At 37.5% G+C, this 26,798-nt stretch overlaps 1 protein-coding gene across 4 annotated transcripts in view; it reads right to left on the bottom strand.

The window, feature by feature from the left end:
- Positions 1–5,225: 5,225 nt before the first annotated feature.
- CAMSAP2 (calmodulin regulated spectrin associated protein family member 2) overlaps positions 5,226–26,798 on the bottom strand; it is a 79,316-nt gene continuing 57,743 nt past the window's right edge. For 2 of the 4 annotated variants that reach the window (XM_057364253.1, XM_057364255.1), the window contains 11 exons: positions 23,783–23,876; positions 22,631–22,724; positions 18,978–19,048; positions 18,393–18,462; positions 15,357–17,574; positions 14,154–14,290; positions 13,441–13,661; positions 12,331–12,430; positions 10,365–10,480; positions 8,964–9,082; positions 5,226–8,522 (listed from right to left, as the gene is read on the bottom strand). In XM_057364253.1, the coding sequence (XP_057220236.1) occupies positions 8,217–8,522; positions 8,964–9,082; positions 10,365–10,480; positions 12,331–12,430; positions 13,441–13,661; positions 14,154–14,290; positions 15,357–17,574; positions 18,393–18,462; positions 18,978–19,048; positions 22,631–22,724; positions 23,783–23,876 (3,546 nt within the window). In that variant the 3' untranslated portion in view covers positions 5,226–8,216. The remainder of the gene's footprint in view (positions 8,523–8,963; positions 9,083–10,364; positions 10,481–12,330; positions 12,431–13,440; positions 13,662–14,153; positions 14,291–15,356; positions 17,575–18,392; positions 18,463–18,977; positions 19,049–22,630; positions 22,725–23,782; positions 23,877–26,798) is intronic. The other 2 variants (XM_057364254.1, XM_057364256.1) reach the window with 1 other exon arrangement.

The raw sequence follows: 26,798 nt of genomic DNA, 5'->3' as shown, positions 1-26,798 counted from the left end.
CCGCCCGTCCCGACCGCTCCCGGTGCTCCCCCCGCTGGGAAACTCACCCAGAGCCCGGTGTCYCCACACAAAGGGCGGCCGGGCCGTGTGCCCCGGGCTCTCCTCACCTCGCCCTSCRACGCCCCCGAGGTAGCCAGCGCTCACAGCACAGACAGGGCAGGAGCGGCACTGCCTCTCTGCCACCGCCCCGCTTTTCCCTCATGCGGCGCAGGCTTTTGGCTCGTTGGCAGCACCTATAAGTACTGCGTGAGCTGCTGCCGCGGTTCAGGKCGGACAGCGATTTTTAATGGGCTTGTGCTGTCATCTGCTTCTTGAGGCTGTTGACCAAATCACACATTCTTTACAGAAATTTTCTGTATGTATGTGTGATACCTGTGTTTTATGAAGATGTATTCGTATATAATTTGACTTTCAGTTACATTTCTGTAATTGTCAAATTTGTCACCTCAGAACCATTATGGTGAACAGTCGAGAAGCTTGCTCTTATACTTGTATGTAGTATTTATCTATAGTGATGAGATACAGAAAATCATGTTAAAATGCAACTCCAGCACTTGGACRGAGGGCTTGTGAGCACACTGCAGTGCACTGGCAGGCCCTGCCAAAACGGAGGTGGTGGCAATTTTCTAACAAGCCGATGCACGATTTTTTTTTTTAATTATGCATGTGTGTCATGCATCAGAGATGCAGGGAAGGTTGTCAGGGGGTTGACTGAAGCTGAACTGAATTCTCTGTTACATTCACAAAATGGCAGCGAGGTCAAGTCTACTTGCAAACTGTTTTGCTGAGGATCTGCTGAAGGGCAGAGAAGAATTGTGTTATTTTTTTCTCTCTTCTTTCTGAAATGGAATACAATCAAATGTTTCAAAGGCTGCCCAGTGAGGAGTGTGCCCGTCTGCACAGCAGTGACTGTGCCAGGCATGTGCAAGGAATGTGGAACTCGATCGCTCCTTTTGTTCAAGTCCCCGCTTCACCTCCCAGGAAGACTGATTTGCTGTTAAAACACTGGATGTTTCCATTTTCTTCCAAAGCTATCACTTGTTGCTTAGTTGCCCTTGGAGGTGTTGCTGAAGAGAACATGTAATTATAGAAATGAAACTGTATTCCACTACATATGATACACTAGAAATGATAAATCAGAGGGAGTGCAGAAAACCAAGATGGCTTTATTTGTCTAAACTGAGCTGTATGTGTAACTTTACTGAGCATAGATAAGTAAATTTCAAACTTAGTTTAACTTACAAAATGCTAGATGAACACACATTGGCTTTTAAATTCAGTCTTGATTTCAAAATGGTTTTACAGTAGTTGACTAACTTTTTATGCAATAGCTTTGTTTTCAGTGGAGGTCATGATACCAAATCAGTGAGATTGTATCTCTGGATGGCAAGAAAGATAAAACTTCTTCCCAGTTATGGACCTGAAAGGAAAATCATGAATTTATGATTATTCTGTTTCCTGTTCACAATGTGGGACCTTTCACACGTAAACAGCAAATTCCTATACTCTAGAAAGAGATTTCAAGAACTTATTTTAAGAAAGAAGTATGGAAGAATAACAGTAGTTGGTGGCCCTGCTTTAGGGGGCAATCATACCATTATTACATTTTGGTATGCTACATTTAGTAGTATGCTATGGGGAGAGCCAAAGGGAGATCTTGTTCTCTGGTTGTTTGCAGCTCTTAAGCATTAGAAACGTGTCTGGGATGGTCTAAGCTTGCTTTGAGCTCCCTACTCATTACTGCAAAGAAGGTAACTCCCAAAAACAGCAGAGCTGTTGGGTGTGGGTTTTAGAGAGCTTGAAAATCAGGATTAATGGAGGAGGAGATCTGCATTGCCTAGTGACAAAACAGGGCGCTGCAGTCTGTGCTTGGAGCACTTCAGGAAAGAAAACAGTAATTGTGTGACTGTTTTACAAATGCTGCAGGTGGGGAATGAGAGGCTGGGAAGCAGCACTGTAGAAAGAGACCYGGGGGTCCTGCTCGATGGCCAGCTGGATGTGAGCCAGCATGCCCAGGCAGTCAGGAGGGACATCTCTGTCCCGGGGGCATCAGGCACAGCATGGCCAGCTGGCAAGGGATGGGATTGTCCCACTCTGCTCTGCACTGGGGCAGCCTCACCTCCAGTGCTGGGGGCAATTTTGGGTGCTGCATTATAAGAAAGGCATTAAGCTGTCAGAGTGTCCAAAGGAGAGCAGCACAGAYGGTGAAGGGCCTCGAGGGGAAGCCGTGGTCACTTGGTCTGTTCAGCCTGGAGGAGACTGAGGGGRGACCTCAACGCAGTTACTCCTGAAGGGAGGAGGAGGGGCAGCACTGATCTCTGCTCTGYGGTGACAGTGACAGGACTCGAGGGAATGGCCTGAAGCTGACTCAGGGAAGGCTTAGGTTGGATGTCAGGAAAGGGTTCTTCACCCAGAGGGGGGCTGGGCACTGGAACAGGCTCCCCAGGGAAGCAGTCCCAGCACCGAGCCCTGACAGAGCTCAAGGAGTGTTTGGACACTGCTCACAGGCACATGGTGTGACTTTTGGGGTGTCCTGTGCAGGACCCGGAATTGGACTCAATGATCCTTGTAAGTCCCTTCCAACTCACCTGATYCTGTGATTCTGTTGTCACCCTAAAAATGGGCCAGGCCCTATTTTCTGTACTTGTAATAGACCCATTCAACTCTTTACATTTTACATTAGCATGTTTTTTGTGAAAAGCTGGAAAAAAAAGGTTTAAAACTTAATTCTCAAGCAGTTTTTATTCATTTCAAGAAAGGATTTCCAGAACTTTGGGTTGACAATTCAGCAGAATTCTTGCATCATCTATAGCCAGCATCATCCAGTTTCAGGTAGCTTAAACAAGAAAAGTACTGAGCTAAAGTATAATTTTACTTCAAGTAATTTAAAYAATTGCAGGCTTGTGGGGCCTTGCCAGGTCTTGTACTGCAGACATTTAGATCAGGGATGATGAAGAAATGATGGGACAGAGCTACTGTGATGGACAGCTCCATATTAGCTTTTAGTCTTTCTGCAGAGCTCCATTAACTGAGACATAAAAGCACATATAGATATTACTTAGTATGTCTCCATAAAGTTCACATACCATTAACTGCAAACTTAAACGCACATGAAAAAAATGCTTTCAGTGTCTTGCTTAAACAAATTTGTCAATGGATAATGAAATACTTATTCACTCCTAAGCATTTTATACATCAAAWTGTTCGTAATGTTGGATAAGAGTCTGAAGAAAGTTTTAAATAACATTTTTTCAGTGAATGCTTAACTGTGCTGTTTTCTGTCCTTCCTTGAATCCTGGTGGTTATTAACTCCTCTGATCAGAAGCAGTTCTGTCTAGCATCCATCAGCATTATTTTTGAATTCAGGAATTTGATTAAAAGAACTCCATCTCCTAAAGAGCTTGTATTGAAACATGCATGTTGTATATTGCTTCTTTGCCTCTTACAKGAGCAGTAGTTTCGACTGTAAAACACTGGAGCTGCTTTTCTGTCTTGCTAGAAGGAAATAAGCTGGAGTTACTTCCCTACCATTTTGCTGTGGTTATCTAAATAAAATGTATTTTTAATTATTTAAGTAAGTCTGAAGGTAAATGTCATTTGTAYGTATGCATACACAAACATATTTCATATTTTTTCCTAAATGGAACAGATTGCTTTSAAAAATAAATTGTTTATAAATGAACAAGGATGCTGTACATGTTAAATACACTTTTTTTCCCTGACATCTATACCGGGAATAAGAGTGGTGRATTTTTTTCCTTTTGTTGTTTTTCCTTTATTTAACAAGAAAATGTAGAAGCAGTTGTAAAGGGCTGTGGCTGTGAAGATACATCTTCATAGCCACAATTCTTCAAGCTGCATATTCAGCTCATTAAATTAATAACAGGGCAGCAAAGAAATTCTTATTGACTATTTGTAAATATCAAAACAGTTAAAGGATTAGCCCTGTGTCTTTTTTTATCAAGTTGTTGGAAAAAAGACATCTGACATCTATGTGATCAATACAGCTGGAYTTGACAAACAAAGCTATTTTTTGCATCACATTTGTGTGGTGATCGATCTAAAACCTTCCATTCCAAGCATAACTCTCTGCATGGGATCCCACAGCAGTACAAATTTTGATTCAGAAATTCTGTACAAATTCAGGCACACAGTACAATCATATTATGTCAAATTAACAAAGCCATGAGCTGAAGTTTCTCAGGGATGGTGTTATTTGCCAAAGGACAGAAAAACATGAAGTCTGTTCTAAAGCAGATCTGTACAAAGGGTGGTTTTAGATAGRAATTTTGAGCTGGGCTCACCACTGAAAAAAATAGCTTTACTTGGTGAAACTGGGTATTTGTGTTCCAACATAATTCCTTGCTTGTGTCAGCCTGTTTGTGATGCTGCACAGGGAAGTGACAGAGCTGGCTGAAAAATAACCAGTTTWCAGGGRAGGAGGGAAAGCTCTGAATTTTCTTCCACAGTAGTTTTCAATTCAGAATTAAAAGCCCTGCTATCAGCCTGTATTCTTGAAGTCACCTTTCAAACAGCTCTGCAATTCTGARATTCTTTGCTTGTGTAAGGTTGCCCAGCAACTCAGTCTGTCTGTTGACAGTGCAGGGATGTCATGGCCACTTTCAGCCAGYCCTTGCTATTACTCTGCAACTCAGMAGGACAAACAAAACTCMAAAAAAAGCCATGATTTGGATYGGAAACATTGCTAATTTACAAATCTGGAAGAGACCCCTCATTTTTTGATAGCATTTCTGTTCAAGATAYCATCACTAGCAAGTACAAGTTATTTCCCCTAGAAGTCACACACAYGCTTCATGTTGACAAAGGTAAGTATCTCGACAAAGATAAGGCTTCAGTTCACCTTTACAACCTTTCAATCTGAAGCAAACCTATTACCCTGACCAATAAATTCCTCTGGCTTTGGAAGAATGGAAGCTAACCAGAGCCCAGAAGTTTATCASATAGCTTCAAATTGTGAAATTCATTTCTGAATAGTCTTTCTTGTCCTCAAGAATGAAATACAAAGCTTAATTATTCAAYAGCCTTCCTCTGATAACATCAGAAAGATAGATTATCTATGGAAGTATGATCAAAGATGGGAAACAAAAGAAGAAAATTAGGATGATGCATATTTCCTACAGTTTCCACACTGATKAAATATGAGAAGAAACAAGATTTAAACATTAATATGAACATTTTACAATTTTAGTTTATATTTAGAGGTAAGCAAGAAAACAAAAAAAAGTTATTTTGGTGCCATGCTTTTATTTAAATGAAAGGAAAAAACTACACTGTACCACATAAGTAGCAATGACAATATTTTACAGCACAGCATTTGAAAAAATATGGAAGCTATGCTCCATAGAAGTGGACAAGTAAGCACACAATACACTGTACATTTTTCAACAGTGCCCAATAAATCATAATTAAATAGCTGAATTTGGCTTTAAACAGCCAAATAATAAAAACTAACAGTCATACTAACATTAAAAAAAAAATCAGTAGCTATTATGACTGTTAGAATATGAAATTTTGCTCCAAAAACTAAGACAAGAGTTTGGCAATTCAGTCGTAGCAACAATAATAATACCCCTGATGAAAGCACCAGTGTGTTCTGGAAAGGTCAGTGATAAATACTGGCCTTTATGGAAAGCTTTCTTTTTTTTTTTCTTTTTCTTCTTTTTTTTTTAAACATGATCCCAACCAAAGATCCACTGTAATTAGAAAATTTGCAGGCTTAAAAAGGAAAAGCGTCTCTAGCTTTACTTTTCCTGTATTAAGTAAAACCTTATACTGCGAGCAATGAAATTTTCAACTGCATTATTCACATTCTACTTTTAGACATTGCACAAATCTTTAACCTGTTGACAAATGCAAATTTCATAATACATTCAGATATATTTAAAATTACTCAAACAATTCCTGTCATGTACTTAAGCTCACTTCGATTAGGTTGATGTGTGTGTCTTCACGGTGTTGCAAATCTTCAGTTAAATCATAGAACAGATTTTAGAAATAAAAAGCCTTCCATGATAAAACTTCTTTTGAAGTTATTCACCATATGTGTGTCAGTTAATTCCAACCTCCTGGTTTCTTGAATCACTGTATATTATACACAGTTTCATATTGTTATTCAAGATGTTCCTACAATGGGATCTGTAGGAACTGTCTAACAGGCAGAATGTGCAAACCCTCTTTCCCCCCTTTTTAATATTATTTATATCCTATATACACAATTTGTATACACTTGAAATATAAGAGTTACATATCCTGGTGATATACATGCAAACAGTAGGAATCAGCTAACCACAAATAGTTTTGAGCCACATACATATTAAACATGTATTTTAAAGTGTTTTTTTCTTTTTTTTACAGTTTTAACAAATATACATAAATATAAGAACATAAATTACAGTAAACTGACAGCATTTTTGAGAAAATGTTTATAATCCAGATGCACTGATGCCTAAGGCCTTATAATAATTTAAAAAAGTACTGTTCTAAACTGCTTAATGACATCTCATTCCTGTGCATCTTTTCTCTAAGTAAATGAGCACATGGTAGTAGTGAGGCAGTTTCTCTCAAAGCAGTTTAATGAGAGAAAAACGAACATAATTTTAGTCTCCCATGAAACTGAATGGACTACATACTTATAGCACAATACTGTCTTATGTGAATGGAGTTGTCACAACACTGAAACAGAACAGAATCACAAATCATTCAAGTCTTTTCCTGAGAATGAGATTTCCCTCCCCCCCCAACAAATTCTCTGGTGTACGATGTTATCAAAATAGCCACAGATTTAGGGGAGGCTTCAAGTTTGTGTTTTCTTTTTTTTTCAGAACAGTGCTATGTTAAAAGCAAATTATAAGAAACAAACACTGAGATGGGATACTGATTTATAAAATAATCTAACACTGTTTTGAAATAAAATGCAGCCCTTTATAAATAATACTGAAATATGCCTAGAGTTTGGGTTTTGCAAATGATCATGTTATAAATTTACTGAAATGTCATTTAGGGKTTTTTTTGCCATAGTACTTAAAAATTGCTCTATCGTAAGACATCACCTGTTAAATAGTGCCAAGAAAACAATTTACTAAGACATGCTGAAAATTCTTATCAGATGTCTATTCCCTAGAGAATTGATTCAAGTCTGAGTTGGCAGATCTGAAGGCAGGAAGTGGCCTGGATTTTAAAATCAATGGSAATTAGATACACAATTTCTCAAAGATCTGTGACTTAGTGAATTCTGTGATTCTTCTGAATATTTAGTGTTCTGTTAGGCAACATCAGGGATCTAGTTCTGAGAGTTTCACAAGTTTCTGTTCCTCCCTTGAAGAAGCAGTACCTGACCGTGTGCTCTCTCTGCAGCTGGAACAGTGCAAAGCAATGAATGCACACTTGCTGAAACTGTTTCTTTCAGAGAGCTACCAAATCCTTTTCCTTTGTGTTTTAACGGTGTTAYGAACATGCACATGGTCAGTCATTACATCTCAGATGGCAACTTACTGAAACAGAAATAATTGCATCACCTAACTTTACCCTGAGTTGTTAAATAATTCATTTGAAGGAAACTTCAAGCAGTTCAAAGTTTTTTTCCTTTACTGTTTAGTTTATAAGCAAATCAGTTCTATTTAATTGAAAAAGAATTATAAATACACAGGGGAATGAATCTTGATTTTGTTACAGCACACAGTAAGGATCTTGCAGAACAGACCCATTCAGCTGTTATTCAGTGACATACAATTTATCATTTAGTCTTTACTRTAGGTCAGTATGCAAAGTTCAATGGTACTGAGAATATTAAGAAGTTTTTCTTTAGTGAAATAAAAGTATTTCAAGACAAGCACAAATACAAACATATAAGGCAACAGATGTAAAAAATGTAGTTTGAGTCACTAAAGAGGAACATTCAGTGCTTCAGTGTATCTAATCAAAATACAGAGCAAATATACTCTATATGTTGTATTAGCACATACAAATCTCCACACAAGTCAAACATTTCCGTAATCACTCATAATTATTCACCTAAGAGATAATCTTCTGCACTCCTAAACACTGTGTTTACATTCCAGTTGGACATGATAATAGAACTCGGTGTCCAGTTTTAAGTTCTAAGAGTCTTGTTGGCAACTAGAAATCTATTTCCTATAGGCAGTAAAGATGAAGTGCAAGTTTATCATAATTGTCTCAAGCAAATTTTTTCCCATCTACTATGCCTTGGTGGGTAAAAGTTTCTTAGGAGTTACTGGTCTCTTGGTTTGCCACAAATGGCTGTGAATGGTAATTGCATCAACACTGGCAGACAAAGTTTTGGCAGGTATGTGGCTAAATTGCTTCCTGTCAGAGTTGTATTTATACAGCCCCTCTATCATTTTCTTTGTGATAGATTTGGGACCTATTCCCGTTAATTTATTGATTTCTTCAGTATCAGGGCAGTACGTATACAGAGATCTGAACTGGCAGCCTGAATCCCGGAACAAGATTAAGAAATTATTGGCATCAGATTTTTCCATTTCCTTTAAAAGAAAGAAAGAAAAGCATTCAGAATATGATTTTTGCATTGTAGTTAGAAAACATTCCAAATAATTATATTTAATTTAGTTAAATAGTTTTCTACGAGAGCTGAAACTTACACCAAACTCTGTCCACTAAGAGACTCTACTTTCAATCATTAGAATTTGCTAAACTTCACCTATCTGAATTTTGGTATTGTAGATGTCCATCTAAAGCAAAGCCAAATTTATTTAGACTATTTCAGCTGTACTTGTTTAGTTGAACCTCAAGAACAGACATTGTAAAAGTCTTTCTGTAAACCAAACAAAAATTCTTTTCATCATCCATTTCATCTAGCTGGTCTAATAGTTGCAAGTTGAGAACAGGAAACTTCAGATGTGTCTAGATAYGTCTGAAAGATCTGGTGCTAAAACGGAATTTGAGTCATCCCTAAAAACTCTTACCTCCAGTATCTTTTTCTTTTGACCTTCATTTACTTTTCCAGCCAGGCAGCAATGTGCCAGTGCATTCTGTATGATATACTTATTGGATTTTGCACTGGGTTCTTTGAAGAGCTTTGGTCCTATGGAAAAGGAACAACAAATCAGCTAAATTAATCAATAAGCCAATGAGGAGTTACTTCAAATGCTGTGAGGCACTTCTGGAGTGGAACTTGTGCATGCATAAAAACACAAATCCAGRAAAATACAGAATAAAGTCAGAGACCACTAATATCACAAACAAGTAAAATGTCATTCAGCTGTCACCAAATTTACTTACAAATGTGTCTTTCATTATTAAATCATTATTATTGGCAGCCTTCGTATACTTTCTCTCAGAGGACCTCTTCTATGAACAAAACATTTATATTTTTCTAACGAAAATTTCAGTTGTACAGGAGAAAGCCAAGTCTTTCTTTATCTACACCTGTGATTTCAAGGGTGAGAGGTACAAGAATGAGGAAAATGCAGTGCTTAGAGTAACTATTGCCTGTCTTCTTTGGAATTCCAGGGATGTTTTACCCAAAACCAGGGATAAAAGATTTGGCCTTACACCTGCCAGCTTATCCTGCCTGTAAAATGACTTGATTAATCTGGTTGAAGAGAGATCTCTCATTTTAACTTCTGAAATACATGTATCAAGACCATTTGAAAAACACATGAGTACCAATTCCAAGTCATGGAAAATAATGTATAAGCAAATGTCAATAAAATTTAAGATCAAATCTCAATCTGTCTATGCTTTGGGGGGAAAAAGCCTAGAAAATACCTAACCTTATGCTAATCTTTTCACAAAGGAAGTGGTATTAGGTTGGCATAAGTGGAGCTTTTATAATCCTCATGACGCAAAGTCTTGGCAATATCACATGTGGTATAGTTAGAAAATGGAGGAAAACACCATTATTATTTGACTCATAATATAATAAAGAATTAGTAGCCAGATTATAAAGTTCTTAATAAACAACAAAGTATCTGTTAGGAAACAAATGGTGCAGAATATTTATGTCTTCATTGCTAAGCAGATTCTTTGTGTTGCAATTTGTTTTTTGCATTTTGTAACTCTATTCTAAATTGAGTTGGAATTTCATCTCTTTGTGCCTTGCTAGAGACTCTACTGAAGTACAGAGTGATGTGTGAGCCCATTTGCTGTCCTGAGACTGACTGCAGTATATTCTGGTTATCACAAGTGCTTCTGAGTCAGTACTTTTATTTTGGATTTAAAATGTTAACCTTGTACTATTACCCTCTACTTTAAAGGGTAAAACTCCATCCAAGTTTTAGGAAGCCAAATCAAGATAACTGAAAACTTTTCATGCATAAAACTACTAATAGGCAGGTAAGTTTCTTAATATTGTTGTCACTGACCTGTGTACTCTGTAGCAGACGCGACTGACGATGTTGTAGATGCATTTTCCCAATCTTTTTCTCCGTTACGGCTACCACAGCGACTTGGAGATAAAAATCCTTCCACAGATTCAGACCTAAACATTAGTTTTAAAATCTATTAAAATATTCACAATGTTCTGCTGGGAAGCCTTCTGATATGAAAAGAAGGCAAACTGTATTAAGGTAGGASACAATGATTTGAATTATAAACTATAAACMTAAATGCACAATATTTAGCRTGTTTTGAGTGATGCAAGAAGTTGGTATTTAGGTGAGGTATGTGTTAGTCAGTTTYTGGGCTACATCTGAGGGACAGAAAACTAATATGATGTTCTTGGTTGTGAAATATAATTACTAAGTGAGAATGTACTTTTAACATGTACTGACAAAACAATGTTATCTCATGTAGTGAACAAACCAGTTCTTGATAGAATGATGAATACAAAGTAAAAATTTAGTTCATTTATACTTAGGACTGCAACAACTGGCAGTGAGAACATTGCTGTATTTAAGTCAGCAAAACTGTTTCCCTTCGAATTTTTGTTTTCACAAGCAATAACTTATGCTGCTGTAATTCTTCAGGCTGCACTCAAATGTAGATAATTTTGAATTTAAAGGTCTAAGCAAGATTGTCAAGTTTCTTATTACAAGACATCCGAAATATTTTTGATTGTGACTAGTCCAAAGGCCAGTCAAATTTCCAGCTTGGAATGAAAGTTTTCAAAGTGAGAAAAAGGCACAGAAAAAGGAAAAAAGTGGTATCATATAAACATTGTTGTGCATGGTCATTTTCCATGAAATCAGCAACAGTTGAAAATCAATTTATAATATATCCTGCACCTTGTGTGATTAGCACCTGCATGAAGATTCTCTCAGTGGGATCATCGAAGACAATGGTGATGTGAGGACCAGGTGATGATACAGGTTTGGAAAAATGCTGGAAATTCTTTCAACTCTGCTACTATCAATGTTTTAAAAGCCTCAATCCCCTAAATCAAATCTAAGCCTGAGGAAGAAGCACTGCTCATTACAAGCATAGTACAAATACAGCTCCATACACAGGGGTCATCTCCTGTAAAGTCTCTGTAGATGAGCAACATCAGGCCTTTTGGAATGGCTGGAAGTCATCCGCCTCTCAATTAAAACTGGTAATTTTAAAGAGATGACAGAAGATATTACACTAATTGGATCATTTATGGAAGTTTCTTATGTAATAACTGGAAAATCAGTTCTCGAGACATCAAGGTAATTGAAAAGTCAACTGAAACCAGCTGCAGGCTTGTCACAGCTGATGAGAAATGTGTAGTGGCCATGAAAATGAGATGCAATATCATAATATGTAGCACTCCTTATCAACTCCCTTTTCCTAGTTTGCCTTTCTTCCATATTTATTTTCTATTAAAAAATAGTATTTGTCTGGATATTATCAAATAGTTCACATATATAATAATTTTTGTCTGAATGATAATACAGATTTTGTATAATTTTTTTTCTCTTATCTTCAGGTAATTTTTAATGCAATTCTGAAGTCCCAGTGAGAATTCAATAATTGCCTGTACAACTGCTAAAGAAAAAAAAAACAAACAGAAAAGAAACTTCTATGTTAAAAAAAGAAAAGAAGCTGTATAGCTGCACAGAGCAAACAGGTTTAGGAAAATATCCACAAGTAGAGACTTAGACACGAGCAGGTGAATTAAAGAGGCTGTGTGAACAGCATTTATGTTTTGACCTCATTTATACCTGCCCAACTGGTTTACTTGGTAAAATTTGCAAAACAAATGCTCATGGCTTGGTTCCCTAATGTCTGACAGTGGAAATGTCTCAAATGAGGAAAACATACCTGTTCTTGGAGTACACAATACATACATGACCTCTTAAAAACTCATATAGTTTTACATAGCTGAATATCAAATTTAATTAAACGAAACAGTTATTTTAGGTTTACCTTGGTGTTCTCTTGCCTGACTGCACACTCTCATTGTCCCCTGTATTCAGCGATGCCAATGAAAGACTAGATACTGAAAAAACACGATAAAGCTGTGAACCTGGATAAAAACAAAGTTAAAGCTTATAAACCTATACAAGTAGGAGAGTCTGTTCATTAGACCAACACCAGCATCTGAAAGTCAGTAAGAGCTTTTCTRCATGGGACTAACACCCATCCATGATATACCTGCATGCATATGTGCTGCACCTCATGTAAACACTTGCTGACACCCAGCCATTGGCAGCCACAGGGGATGGGCTCAGACTAAGCACCAAYGGGATGCAAATCAAAGAATGCAATTAAAGTTAATAAGTCCTCTTGAATGAGAGCTTAAGAGACTTAATTTAAAGCTTGGGATGGATTCTTGGAAGGTGTTAAGGAAATACTTTAAATTACACTGAAAGATGGAGGGAAGCAGACAGGGAAAATGCAGTAGAAGAACAAGTCTAGAGGAGGCTGCAATAARAAAGAACACTGATCAATCTGGTTACTTTTTCTAATTGTAAATTGGCAGTGCTTCTTCCAGTCATTGCTGCAAATTCTTTTGTATCTAAGCGAATGTTAAGTTGCTCCACATGGTTAGTGTTCCTACATTCTTAACTACATATGTAGTTGGTAAGTGAGCAAACTAGGAAAAAACCATGAAGCATAAAAGTAACTCTTATATTTTAATTTTGTCTGTATTGTGTGAGTTWAAGTATTCTTACCTTAGAGTCACCATTTTATTTATTGATCTCTTATCTCCCAGCTTTTATTCACTCTTAGCTCTACAGGTGCAAGAAGAGATTAAGTGAGGAAAWCATGGGTGTGCGTGAAACTTGCAACACACATTTTTCCCTCCACTGGGTTTTCAGAGCTAACATTTTTGGCTGTTGATATATGCATGCATGCATAGCAGGTAAGTGACATTCATCTTTCCATTTCTATGCCAAGGTTTGCTTTCCCGTTTGGTCACGTGCAGTCCCAATTTAGTATAAGACACTCGTAAATGCACGTGCTTGTTAGGACCAGAAACCAAGCTGGTGTTTTAGCATGAACAGACTCTTTTTCCACATACACACTGGTTACCTGGTGGACCTTTGATTGGTGTCTTAGGTGATTCAATATGATCTCTATGAATAGACTTTGGACGTGGCTTTTTTTGTTTGATTGAAAGGGAACGTGGCTTTATGACAGTATCCATGTCTTCCATAAGCTTTAGTTGTTTCCTTCTCATATATTCCTGCTTAATAAATTCTCGCCGTGCTCGTTCATCCTCCTTCTTCTGACGTTCTTCTTCTGTTTTGCGTCTAAAAAATGACCAAAAAATTCAGCAGTAGAAACTTTCCAAATAAGGGATTTCAGCTAGCACAGTGARGACAGCATAGATATCAGATTTTTGGAACTTCCAAATTCTCAAACATCAGTGAGAGACAATTGTTCTTTTTCAATTTTCAGACAGTTTAAACTTTTTGAGATATYGTTACTARTAAAACCAAAGCCAGGTTTATCAGSTTCATTGCTGGAACTGAGTGAACATTGTGCATTTGTGCAGAAAGAACCCTGAGGGACACAGGCTGCCTCAGGAGCTGGCCAGCACAGCTCACAGCCTGAGAGAGCTACAGGCTGATGCCACCTGCTGTCCTGCAGGGCCAGCTGGGCTCCTCAGCACATCTGCTTCTAGCAGGAAATATCCTGGATATTAAGATGCAATTTTTGACATGCAAGTTACACTTTTAACTAAACCAGGTGTTTTTATGTTCACTATTACTGATCATTTGGACCAGGACATGTAGTTTTACCTTGTCTCTTCCTTCTTATGTTCTAGTTCTGCTTCCAGCTGCTGCTTTCGAAGCAAAGTCTCTCTTTCTCTTCTCAAACGCTTCTCCAACAATGCTGCTCGTTTCATTGCCATATCATTTTCTGCTTTTTGATCATCCTAGCAACCGTTTTGAAGGAAAAGGATCAAAAATATAAGGATTTCTAAATTCAGCAACTGATTTTGCCAAGTCATTAGACACTTAATTCTGTACACTGGGTATCCTAACATACACTTGCAGTATTTGAAATAAGTTTATTTTTGAAGGCTTTTCTTAAGAATCTTAAAAACTTCATAATGGAATTTTTCCTCTTAGAGTCAAACAAAATTCAACACTGATATGAGAAAACTTGCTAAGTGAGATATTTTAGCTTTGAGTCAGATCCCATACAGCATAAACTTCTGCTATCAGCTTTGGAACGTTTTACATGTATGAGGATGAAGRTAATTATCACAAACCCCAATAACTATGCAAGATATAAAAGTAACTTCTGAGYGAGCCAGGTTTTTTGTTAGAACTGAGGAATGCTTCCAGACAAGCTAGGTGCATCTAGATACATGATACACAATTTTGGGTTATTCCAAGATGGAAATAAGTCTAGGCCGCTGTTTTACAATATACATTGTAGTTAAAAGCCTGTCTGAATTCAGCTCTTTAATAAAAAGTCTCCAAGGAGTGCTCTCAAATACCAACTTCAAAAGGGAGTCTCAGCAGATACTTCCTTAGCCAGTCRAGAGAGGGAAAAAGGCTCTCCACAGCGCAATTCAAAAATGTGATTCACTTTTAAAAATGCAGGCTGTTATGTACTTCAAAAACTTTTAATTAAATTTGGGGGTGAGGTGGGGAATTGAGAGTGAGATGTGAGCATGTTTAATCAAGATCACCAAAATATATGTTAAAAATAAATCTACATTCAGCACGCAACTTCCTCACCAAAACTTCCAAACACTCTTCCTTAACTATGAATGGAAATGGATACCCTGGCATGCTCAGAACTGCAATATGGTACAATCTCTCCATTCTTACCATGCCAGACTAATCAAGTCCAAAAGATAAGCTTGCACATTTAGAGTTGCAGCACCATCTGCTTTGACTTCAATCATCACTGAMATCCACATCTCAATTAAGAAGTTCCTTCTCAACCAAAGCTTAATAGCCAACATACACATTCACTAGTTCYCTTACCTTAAAAAAGAATCCACAACACACTTTCTGGTCATCTTCAAACTGTTCTCTATCACTCTCACCTTCATATTTCTCAACAGATACCTCACTTTTTTCTGGTGGCTTCAAATCTGATAGGGAAACTTCAATTAAGTTAGCTGTTTTGGGAGCTGGAGGGGGCACAATTGGTTGRTTCAGCTGATCTTCATTTGGGGTGAGGCAGACGGTTTCGGTGATAGGCTGAGACAACACTTCAGAAACATTAGATTCAATTGGCTTAATCTCCTTTTCCTTTTCTTCCACCTTCTGCTCACCCTGTTTTGGCAATTTTGGTCCTTCTTCTTTTGCTACCTCCTCTGTAGACTTGGCTTCCTTCAAAAGATTTCCCTTTAACTGAGGTTCGCTTACACGTTCACCRTCATCTCCAAAGCAAACAAAGGATCTAGTCTGAATGGGAACCTGACTGGGAGAAAATCTCCTCAAACGGGGGAGACTGTCCACAGACCGTGGGGCAGTCAAGGTACGGTTCAGAGGTGTTATTTTCAGTTCATTTGGCCTAGGAGTCCTTTGCATTTTCATGTGAAAAGAGGCATTCTTCCTGTTGGAAGACTGCGGAGATTGATGGGTAGATCGAGGAGATTCCTGTGAGAAAGGTGCAACAGGAGCTGGAGATCCCCCTTGCCTTGAAGAAGACTTAAAGTCCCGAATCTGCTTCTGAGGAGAAGGCTGAGGAGGAGAAATAACCCAAGCCTGYTGCTCTCTCATCTGCATCAACATCTCCTGCTGAAGGGATAGACGTTGCATTTCTTGTTGCAGAAAGTGTAGGGAAGAGTTTAGTTTTTCAATAGATTTTGTATATTCTAGGAGATCTCCATCATTAAGATTTTCTTCTGAGGGGCTTGCTAAATTCCATTGCTTTTCAGCATCCCCAGAAGTAGCAGGAGATTTTAACCATTTGCTATGAGAATTTTCTGGGGTTTCTTTTATTAATTCTGAAGTCTTACTAGTTTGGTCATCTGATTTCTGAGTTTCTTTTTCTTTCAACCGATTGCTGTCAGTAAACACCTTCTCATCTTCAGCTCCTGCTGCTTCCTCTCGGAGAGGTGACACTCCATCACCTTTCTTTTTCACAACATTAAGAAATGCCGTTCTTCCCATTTTCTGCCGCTGCTTTGTGAATGCAGCTTCAACTTTTTTCTTCTGTGCTTCAATGGCTCTCCTCTTCTCCTCTAGTTTCATYCTAAGCTGCACCATTTCAGAAGCCAATAACTGCGTAGTGTCTCTCCCTTGAGGAACAGATGGCTCCTCGGGAATTTGAGCCCAAGCAACCATATGAGGGATGTTCAGCTCAGAACCTTCTGGTGTGGTTTTCTGAGAACTGCTTCCACTGCTTTTACTATCTGTGTGATTCAACTTCTTGAATTTCTGCTCTGCAAAGCTRGTCATTTTAACCCCTGAGCTCGAAGAAGCACTGCTGCCTGCCTGTGATTTAGTACTTACTGAGCTGGGACAGGGACTCAATTGATCTCTGTGATTGCTAGCCCGCATGTCATAATCCTGGAGAAATTTAGATGGTTCTTCCATGTCAGAGTCCATGCTTACAGTATAGTCTCTCAAAGAAGAATCCTCATCCATTGTCTCTGGGATATCTTCTGATGGAACATGTATTCCAGTATCTACTTCTGTGTTGTCAGTCACAGGACTCAGAGCACCTTTAGTGTCTGTGATTATATCTGGGGTAGTCTGGTTTGGTTTAATGTTTGAATTCAAGATGCTCATTTCCCGATTGTGAAGAAAGAACCCATTTGTAATTTGGTCTGTTTGGAGGAGTCTGGGAGAYTTTTCGGTGTCGTGAATTATCTGCAAAGCCTCTTCAATGCTTGGTGTCTCAATCTGATTGCCAAAATYATCCAGAACTGCCCTGTTCTGCAGAGCTCCATTTGGAAATCTGWAGCGGCTGCTCTCATTGGCATTTCTTTGATTTGCATTAAGAGACTGATTGGCCTTTGTGTCTTTAAAARGTCTCATGTCCTTTTCCTCTTCAATATCTTGGTTCTCCTCTTCTCCATTTACTGGTTTGAAGGACAGATTTTTTCTAGAATGCTTCGGCATGCGGTTGATGTTTCCTGTAAGGCCTTCATTGCTCACAGATCTAGGAATTCCTCTRTTTGGAGCAGATACTGGAATGCTTTTTTCTTTGTCAAAAGGAATGTCAAACGAAACTCCATGTAATGATGACCTAATAGAGATCAGAATAAAGTAAGTAACTGGGCAACTCATGATTAATTATAAGAATAATGAAATATTCGTATTTGGTTTTAAAATKATTTTAAGCTGGTAGTATTAAATGCACTGTTAGGTGTATTGTATTTTGACTAGATTTAAATATAATAAATACACATTTTTAGAAAGATACTTTTAGATAAAAAAATAGACATTTTAGATAGATAAATAAAATTTTAAAAAGCACAACAGAAYATAGAATGTAACAACATTTTCTTCAGACTCAGCCAATGCTTTTTGCTACTCTGGAATAAATTCTGGGAATTTTAGGAGTATAGGAATTGCCATCATAGATCAAAAGCAAAATGTAAAAAGACACACTTTACAAGCCACTATAACTCTTACCATTTTAACTGTGGTTTATACCCGGCAGATTAAGAGCTTGGTCTAACTGAAAACCACAACATTCAGTATGATTGTTCTTAGCATCCCCAAAACAATACAAGCTTAAATCTACTGAGATAATTGGCCACGTTATTCTCACCATGTTTAGTTCACCGCGATGAGTAAATCTGAAATTATTTAATGCCAACAGTTCAAATATCTGAAGTACACCTCCTTCAATGTAAAGAATAAATTATTTATTTCTGARGATTGTTTCTTATTAGCCAGTTTTTAATCCATGGTATGGCTCTATCTTTCTTTTTCTACTTTTGCAAGCAGCTTACAAGAATTCTTGTTACAGGAYTCWGAAAATCCAGACTAMAATGGATCATTTATRACTACTCATAACCAAACCCCAATAYTTTGYAACCAGCTTGTAAGATTACTTACCTTTTTTCTTTGGGCCATGTCCCTACATGCCCATCTACATAAGACATTGATGTGGACCTTCTAATGACTCCTAAGAGAAATAAAAACAGGGCCCAATGTAACTGTTGTGAAAAATGATTTTAACATCACCTTCTGTTGCTTTAAAAGAGTAGTTTGCTTCACTACTCAGAACATTGTAATGGCATCGAAGTGCTTATGTATTGAAAATACAACTAGAGCAACAAATCCCAGTTCATCCTGAATATGTATGATACCCCTCATCCCTCAAAGAATTTACTATTCTGTAAAATATTCTACAAATCTTACTAAAATATACTGCCAATACATGTAAGTCACACTCCACATAATGAAAACAGAAGCCAAATCTAAAAAAACACACACAATGTATTTGGTACGAACACAAACTTCCCATTTGTACATTTATAAATTACAGAAGTCAATTATGTAAATTAATTAATTTTTCATGTAAAGGTCCCTCCCTATTTCTGCATAAATAATGTTTGAATAAATWTAAGCAAGACAGCAATTTACTCAGAGGACAACCCCTTGTCTCATTGCCTCTCCCACCCCTTTGTAAACTGTTACCTGGAACAGATGAATAAGGCTGCTGGGGTGTGTGCAGTTGGTGAGGTGGTGTGTAAGCTGGACTTTCCAATCTATAAAGCAAGAGACATTAACTTAGAATTAATACATCAAAAGCCACATTACAAAAGGTTAACCAGTCATCATGTCCTGGGCCAAGACAAAAACAATTTTTTTTTTTTGTGATGGGAAAGAAAGTGAGGTGTAATTCTCTTTTGGAAATATTAATTTATCAACTACAAAGAGAACACCATAATAAACTTTGGCTGGAACTAATGCARGTAGGCCAAAAAGTCAAAAAGGTATTTTTCATATACAAACAGCTACAAAGCTTCACTGATTTTGTTAAGATACTTGTCTCCTGATTTATTTCATGTAAATGTCACTATTAGAAGGTTCACATTTTTTAGACTGATTTTAGTAAAATGTCCAAACAAACATGAGCAAAATGAGGCAGCTCCTACTGGCTTCAAAACTGAGTAATTGCAGCCARTATCACATACTTTCCATGCATTTCTATTTTCAGTTGCTTAGTTTGAAATTTCTGCTTTCTGTCTGGACTAAAACATGCCGAAGTGGATAAAGAAGATTTGTTTTAGACATGACTTTATAAATAAAAAAGTATATTCACTACTAAAGGAGCAATTATAGAGATTTCCCCTGCTTCTACTTACACAGACACTTTATTTTGGATCACAGGCAAGGTCTGTAATTGAGTAGCTGTGTTAATCCAGGATCRGATTAACATAATTCAGTGTTTTTGATCAAGGTGCTTCTTCATGATCAGAACAAAGACATGTACATAAAGACACATGGATTTGTATGTAAAACACTTCTAGAGAAGCCAGACTTCAAAACCAAGCAGGATCAAATCCTTTCATGTTTTGAATTTTGTCCACTGAATTGAAGAGCACAMTCCCAAACTCACATTTTTCAGTCAGAATATTTGTTTAGTGTTATTATATTACATATACTGTATGGTGTAGAAGTGTCTCAACATTATTTGCATCAATTTAAGAAAAATACAATCTACAAAAGCATCTTTCATAACTCTATATTAAATTATTTGAAATAGGTTCCCATAAATTCCTGGGGTTTTGTGTCAATAACACTCCACACTAGCTACATGACATAACTGTTTTAAATGGCATTTGGAATTTCTGTGAAAATGTTCAAATCCTAATGTCTACAGGTTATCTTAAAAGAATAGTGTGCTTTCCAAATTTAATCCAGCAGCCTGTGCAAATTTGCTACCATGAAGAGAATCTATACACTTTTTTTCCTTGGGGAAAAGACTGATTCTGGCACCAAGACTGGGTTCCATGGCAACCTCAGCCATGGTAAGTGCTCACTGCCACAGTCCCACTCCCTCCTCTGCGCTGGATCTGGCTCTCCATCCCATCCTCTGAGTCATTTCAGCAAACTACGGCGACAGAATAGCATTCACTTTTTCCGACTGGGTTCGTTTTTTCTGCCTTTGTTCGCTGAAATGGCAAACCAAGCACTCAAGGGGACGGGAATGCACAGTTGGGACAGGGAGGAAGGCCAGGAYCACAACATCCTGCAGTCAGGTCTGTTCTGCCAGGGAACCTGCAGTCTGTGTTGGATTCCAGCCATCTGAAATGTTGGGCCTCTCCTTTGTCCTGCCATGCGGTGATGTATCATCAAGTTGCATGAAATACTCTGGTTTATGAGGAAAGATACAGCAAATGGCCTTGGGAACCCCTGCTTCAAAGGATATGTTCAAAACTACTGTTTCTTGTTCTCCTGGCTTGTATGCTCAGTTTACATGAAAATAAAATCATTGTCTACAAGGGAAGCGCACTTTGGAGACATATAGGAAAAGGATTTGTAATCACAACATTTAATGGTAGTAAGAAATAGTACTCCCTTATTAAAGTGAGCATAGATTTCTAAATACTAAAAATGTACTTCAGAACCTAAAATCYCAAACCCAACCAAACCCTAACCCCTCTCTCCAAAAAACCCATCCAAAAACAACAGAAAAGGCTAAACAAGATTTATCTCAGTTGGCAATCAACAACTGGGTGAATATCCAATTAAAATGCTGATTTTGTCCTTCTCCTCTGTGCCAGTTTATACACAGTTAATAAACCTTTGCGCCAAAATTATAAATATATTGTAATGCTGTCTCTCATTCGCTATGTCTAGAGCAGATCACAGGAAGACTTTCTTTACCTTGATAGAAGAAAGATTAAAAAGAAGGCCTTAGGTACAATTTATGCCCCTTATCAAAGAAAGCATAGGTACGAAAAGACCTTTCAGATCATGAAGTCGAGCTGTTAACCCAGGACTGCCAAGGCCACCASTACACCTAAGTGCCTAAGTGCCACATCCACACATCTGAAATACTTCCACGGATGGAGACTCCATCACTTTCCCTGGCAGCCTGTTCCAATGCTTGACAACTCTTTTGGTGAAGACATTTTTTGCTAATATCCAATCTAAACATATCCTAGTGCAAATGGAGCTGTTTCCTCTTCTCCTATCGCTTGTTCCTTGGGAAAGGAGACCAATCCCCACCTGTACACAAGCTCCTTCAAGTAGTTGTGGAGAATAATTACAAAATYCATCAAATTCATCAAATGTATGGTCAGCTACAGAATACAAGGGAAACAGGATGTTTTTATATTGCTTCCAAATCTGTCACAGTAATACTAAAAATAATGTTTCACATTGTTTGGTTTTGTCTGGAATAGAGTTAATTTTCTTCCTTGTGGCTGGTACACTGCTGTGTTTTGGATTCYGTGTGAGATAAYACACTGGGGTTTCAGTTGTTGTGCTTTCCCCAAGTCAAGGACTTCTCAGTGCCTGGTGGCAATGAGGAGGTGCAGGAGGAGCTGGGAGGGAGCGTGGCCAGGACAGCTGAGCTGAGCTGAGCTGGCCACAGAGATATTCCAAACCATGGACTGCTGTGCTCAGCATGAGCTGGGGGAGTTGGCCGGGAGGGGCCCATCGCTGCTGGAGGGAGCAATTGTACTGTACAGCACTTGTTCTCCTGGGCTTTATTCTCTCTTTTTTCTATTCATTACAATGACTATTATTATAACCATATTACATTTTGTTTCAACTTTTAAAGCCTTCTTATACTGTGAGGTCTACATTTTCTTCCCCCCATTAAGATGGGGGTTGGGGAAATTCATCATAGCRTAAGTATTTATTTTTACCTATWTGTCTTTCGTGGTACTATAGTAACACWATCAGATCAAACTAAAACCATCATTCAGGGTTTTTCTTGTTGTACCTTAGTTTAATTTCACTATAACTTTTGGAAATTTGCTGTGAATTCCAGAAAAATAGCTCCTTCAGAGCAGACCTGGTTAGCAGCCCCATTTGAAATTGCAGAGGACAAGGCCATGTGACATTTCTCTGCTGAATGCTAAGGGTTGTTTTGGAAACTGGTAAGAGAACAGCACACTGTCCAAGTGTRCAAGCACGAACAAGCAGCCTGCCATGCAACAAGCAGGGAGGGCTGAAATATGGATGTTGCACAAAATTCCACAGGCTGTATTTGGTAATTCAATCATTGAGCTTTGCAAAAAGGAAAAAAAAAAACAACTAAATAAAAAAATCAGTTTGATTTGTAACAGAAAGAAGGAGGTTGTGAAGCAGTATTAGTGATTCTCTGACATTACCTGGCTACCAAGTCAGAACCAGATGGACCATCCACATAATTTCTTCTGTTAGCATTCAAGCTGTGAGCAGAAGCTGCATCTTTTGCAGGTTCAGCTGCCAGGAAGAACAAAGTACAAGTTATTACAGTTTACTATTCAGTTAAATTACATAGTAGAAAAGCTGTTCAAAATAATCTGAAACAGTGATTTTCAAAGATTGAAAGAATTTTCATTGATTCCATTATTTAGGTTTAAACTGTCACTTCCTTTCATCTTCATGCTCTCCAAAGCTCCCATATTGGCACTAATTAAAAGAATGAGGACTGACAAAATACACTAGAAAAAGCAAGGGGAGAACTAGTATAGAAAAATAGACTAAAAAAGAGCCACAAAGTTAAAAGGAAGCAAACTTTTAGCAAAAGTTGTTCTTCTGGAAGAAATGTCTCTGATAAAAGTTTCTGATGAAATTTTTTCTCCCCAAACCCTTAGACTGACCAGAAAATAGGTTTTTTGTCATACCCTATATTTCAAGATTTATATCATATTTGTATGTGCCATAAAGCATATAATTGAAGGTATAAGAGCCACCCAATGATAAATCTCTTCTTAGTGCATGGAAATGCAATTACAGCAGTGCTGTATGAACACTTCAATTACCATGACTCTGTAGTCATTAACAGATCTCAAGATCTATCTGAGGGGTGTATTTTTAAATTTGAGAATTTGCTGCTGGAAGATGGTGCCTTTGCACTGGGTACAAAACACAATTATACAATTAGCTCACTATTCAATTTCTCCAGATTTATGATTCTCTCTCTTGCTATCTTCTCAGCAACACAAGTTCTTCAGGCTAAATTTTGTTCTTGGTTTATGTTTGTAATCCTTGCATGGGCATAAATGRATTCTAGGCCTGTTTAGGTCAGAAAAATTTGCAAGTGATTATACCACAACAATTTAAATGAGTTTTTGGTAACAGACAACAAAATCTAATTATGATTTATGAGATGAGATGAAGATTAACAATGAAGAAAGAGTACTTCTCTCCTTCTTTAAGGGGGTTGTACGGTGCCAAATCCTGTTAACTAAAATATTCACTGCATCTGTGAACACAATGCAATCTGTACACATACATATCAAAACATGCATATTAAGGCCAATCCATAACATAATTACCTTGGGGATGCACAACAACACGGGGTTGTACAAATGATGGCTTCACCACTTCAAACCACCAGAACAATTCTGCCATGAACACCATGTAATTGCTCTGCATGGGAAAAAAAAAAAGATGGAGAGAAATTGTTGTTAAAAAACAAGTCTGCAAATAAACAGATTAAGCAGCATTTGGGAGATCCTCTGTGTTTCAGTTGGTTTACAATCTCCACTTTTTTTACAATCTCCACTGGATTTTTAGAAATAGCGACCACTACAACTGATCTGTAGCACCAACTATCAAATACACGACTTGACCAGATTGCAATTGATTGGGTTGAAATGTTTCATAATAAGCATATGCTCAAGCCTGATGCCTTGCAGGGAGGGCAGAGAGGAGCAGGATGGGTGGAAAAAGATGCCAGACAAAGAGCAGACATTTCCATTAAAAATAGCAGTGAAAAACCTATTGCAAGGATAGGCAATGCTATTTTCACRGATTATTAACAGGAAAAAGTATGATAGCCCTTAATTTTAGTGCASGAAGTTGGAATCTGATTTTGGCTTTTGTGTTAAGTATGTGCTTTTGGTCAYTTTTGTGAAGACATACCCAAATTTACAAGTGTTTAATGCAAAACAAAAAAACAGCAGCAGAATTTCTTGACTGCAGCTTAGAACAAGGTTTTAGYTCCAAAGATTTATGCACACTTACACCAGTAGTAGATTATCTCCCTACCATACATTCCCTATGAAAGACACAGTGTGTGAGCCACCAGATTTAACCCAGGGGGAAAAACAACTGGTGACAAACTGCGTCAACAACAACCACGAAAATCAATAAGGGAAAACCAGGCAGCAGTTGTTTCTGCTGCAAGAGCACGTGAGGAGTGCAAAAACACCAGAAGGTTATTGACTGTGGAGGCTGAAGAGGCCAAAGCTTCTACATCTTCGTGCTATTTCATATGTAGAAATATCACCTGAATGAGATCAACTAACATCCAGGTTTGAGCTGGCTCAAGCCRGTGCACAGACCTGTGCCACCAGTCTTACTAAGTCTGAAAATGTAAACAATGCAATGTTTATGGTTACAGGAAACTATAATTAAACTACTTTTTCAAATAATTTATTTTAAAAACTCTAAATAAAATATCACTCTATTTCAAAAACAAACCACAGGCATTAATGATACAAATGTAATTTTTAAATAGACAAAAAAATTACTAAAAAAAGTTTGATAGTAAGTGATGCTATCTCAATTCTGTATCAGTAAATTTGAAAATATACTTCTGAGTATCTATTTGATACTTTTAGGTCAGATTTCGTTTTCCTGAAGATTTCTAATGTAGATAAGCCTTTACTTCCGCAAAGGGATACTCAGACCAAAAGCCACTCCTACACTTTACTATATGGCGCAGGGATTAGGCAGATGTTGCCATAGTTATTACACAGAAGTTATAAATAGAMTAGGAAAAACCCCATTGCTGCTTATTCAGCTCAACAGAACTGCATGAGGAAAAGTGCGTAGCAACATCTTTTCCATGTAAAGTAAATGTCAAGCATAGCATTTCGGTAWCACACACTGATTTCATTAGGAAGCTCAGACAAAGAAAAAAATTAGATGTACTTCACAGACAAAATATGCTTTTTAATACTACAGTTTTGAAATATTATAATTTATCTCCTAATATTTTCCCCTCCCCTTGCGTCTCCATACATTTTTACCTTTTAACTTGATTTTTTAGTAAAAAAAAAGTTATAAAGTGTTTTAATCATAGCTCTGTCCCCATCTGAAAAATAATACTGCATTTAGATACTCCAATTTCTTATGTTTATGTTGAAATGCTGCATTTCAACAAAAAATAGACACAGTAGTACTGTGACTATTTTATGGTGGACAGACATTCCTTCTGAGAATATCTTCTACASAGTCCTGAGCTGCTGCAAGACACTTTGTTTTTCTAAAGTCACCAAAGCAGTATTTACTGAACTAAAAATGAAAGTGCTGCACMGCCCACTGAGAACAGAGGCTACTTTGGATGTGTGGTAGTGACCCATCATGATGGAAATCACATTTTCTCACTAGTTATTTTTACTCAGAAAGAGACGTTAAGAATGATCAAAGGGAAACACTGACGTTCAGTAACGAATTTTTTTTTGAAAACCTAGCAGTGGGCGTGTAGTAATATTGCTATCCAAGACTCAAAAGAATGCAGATATTATTTCCACACATTTTGCCTTGATTATGGTGACAAATAGTCTAAGAGCTTGTTATATGAGTTGTCACAAGCACTTACACACAACAATATTCAGAAACATAGKAGCATTTTTAATGCTAATAAAAACTAAGAAAGCTCTGAGCAGTACAGGCTGGTTCAAGCCCCCTGAACAGCAGATGGCAGACTTGCAGCTTCAGAGATCCTTTTATCTGTTAACAATCTTGTTTAATTTTTTCAGTTTGATATTTGCAGACTGTTCATSCGTTGTATGTAGTCAGCTGTACCGGTGCTACATCTTTCAGTGCTCTACCATAAAAATCCTTCTGTTTACAGTTTTTGGATTGTGATGTTTTGGGAGAAAAAGAAATTCCTATATTATGAGTATAAAATCTAAAATAATTCCTTACTTCTGTATAAGTTAGCTTGCTATTTTATACAAAACATGATAAATTATTTTCTTTAATATCTCTATTCTACCCCAATAGTTTTAAAAATCACTATAATTTTTAAATCAAATAGCTAATGGAAATAGTACGTCCAATCTTACCACTTCAAATAAATGATACCCTCCTAATATCAATAGGTTTTAGATCTGCGTATTTATAGAATAACTACAGGATCATACACACAAATGATACATATCATTTGTCATCAGACTTGCATCCACTAAAATTAGGTGTAAACCATAAAACACACTGTACAATTTTTATCATGATGCACATTAAAATCTCTATTCAGTGGGCCAGCAAAGGTCACCTGCAATGCAAATCCACAGATRTTTTGTTATACAAGTGCTGACAAAAGGGCTTCAAGACTGCAGA

This window comes from Malurus melanocephalus, unplaced genomic scaffold, assembly GCF_030028575.1.
Source record: "Malurus melanocephalus ecotype Western Australia unplaced genomic scaffold, MMel_1.1 scaffold_37, whole genome shotgun sequence".
Lineage (NCBI taxonomy): Eukaryota > Metazoa > Chordata > Aves > Passeriformes > Maluridae > Malurus > Malurus melanocephalus.
This window is presented reverse-complemented; position numbering and strand designations above follow the sequence as displayed.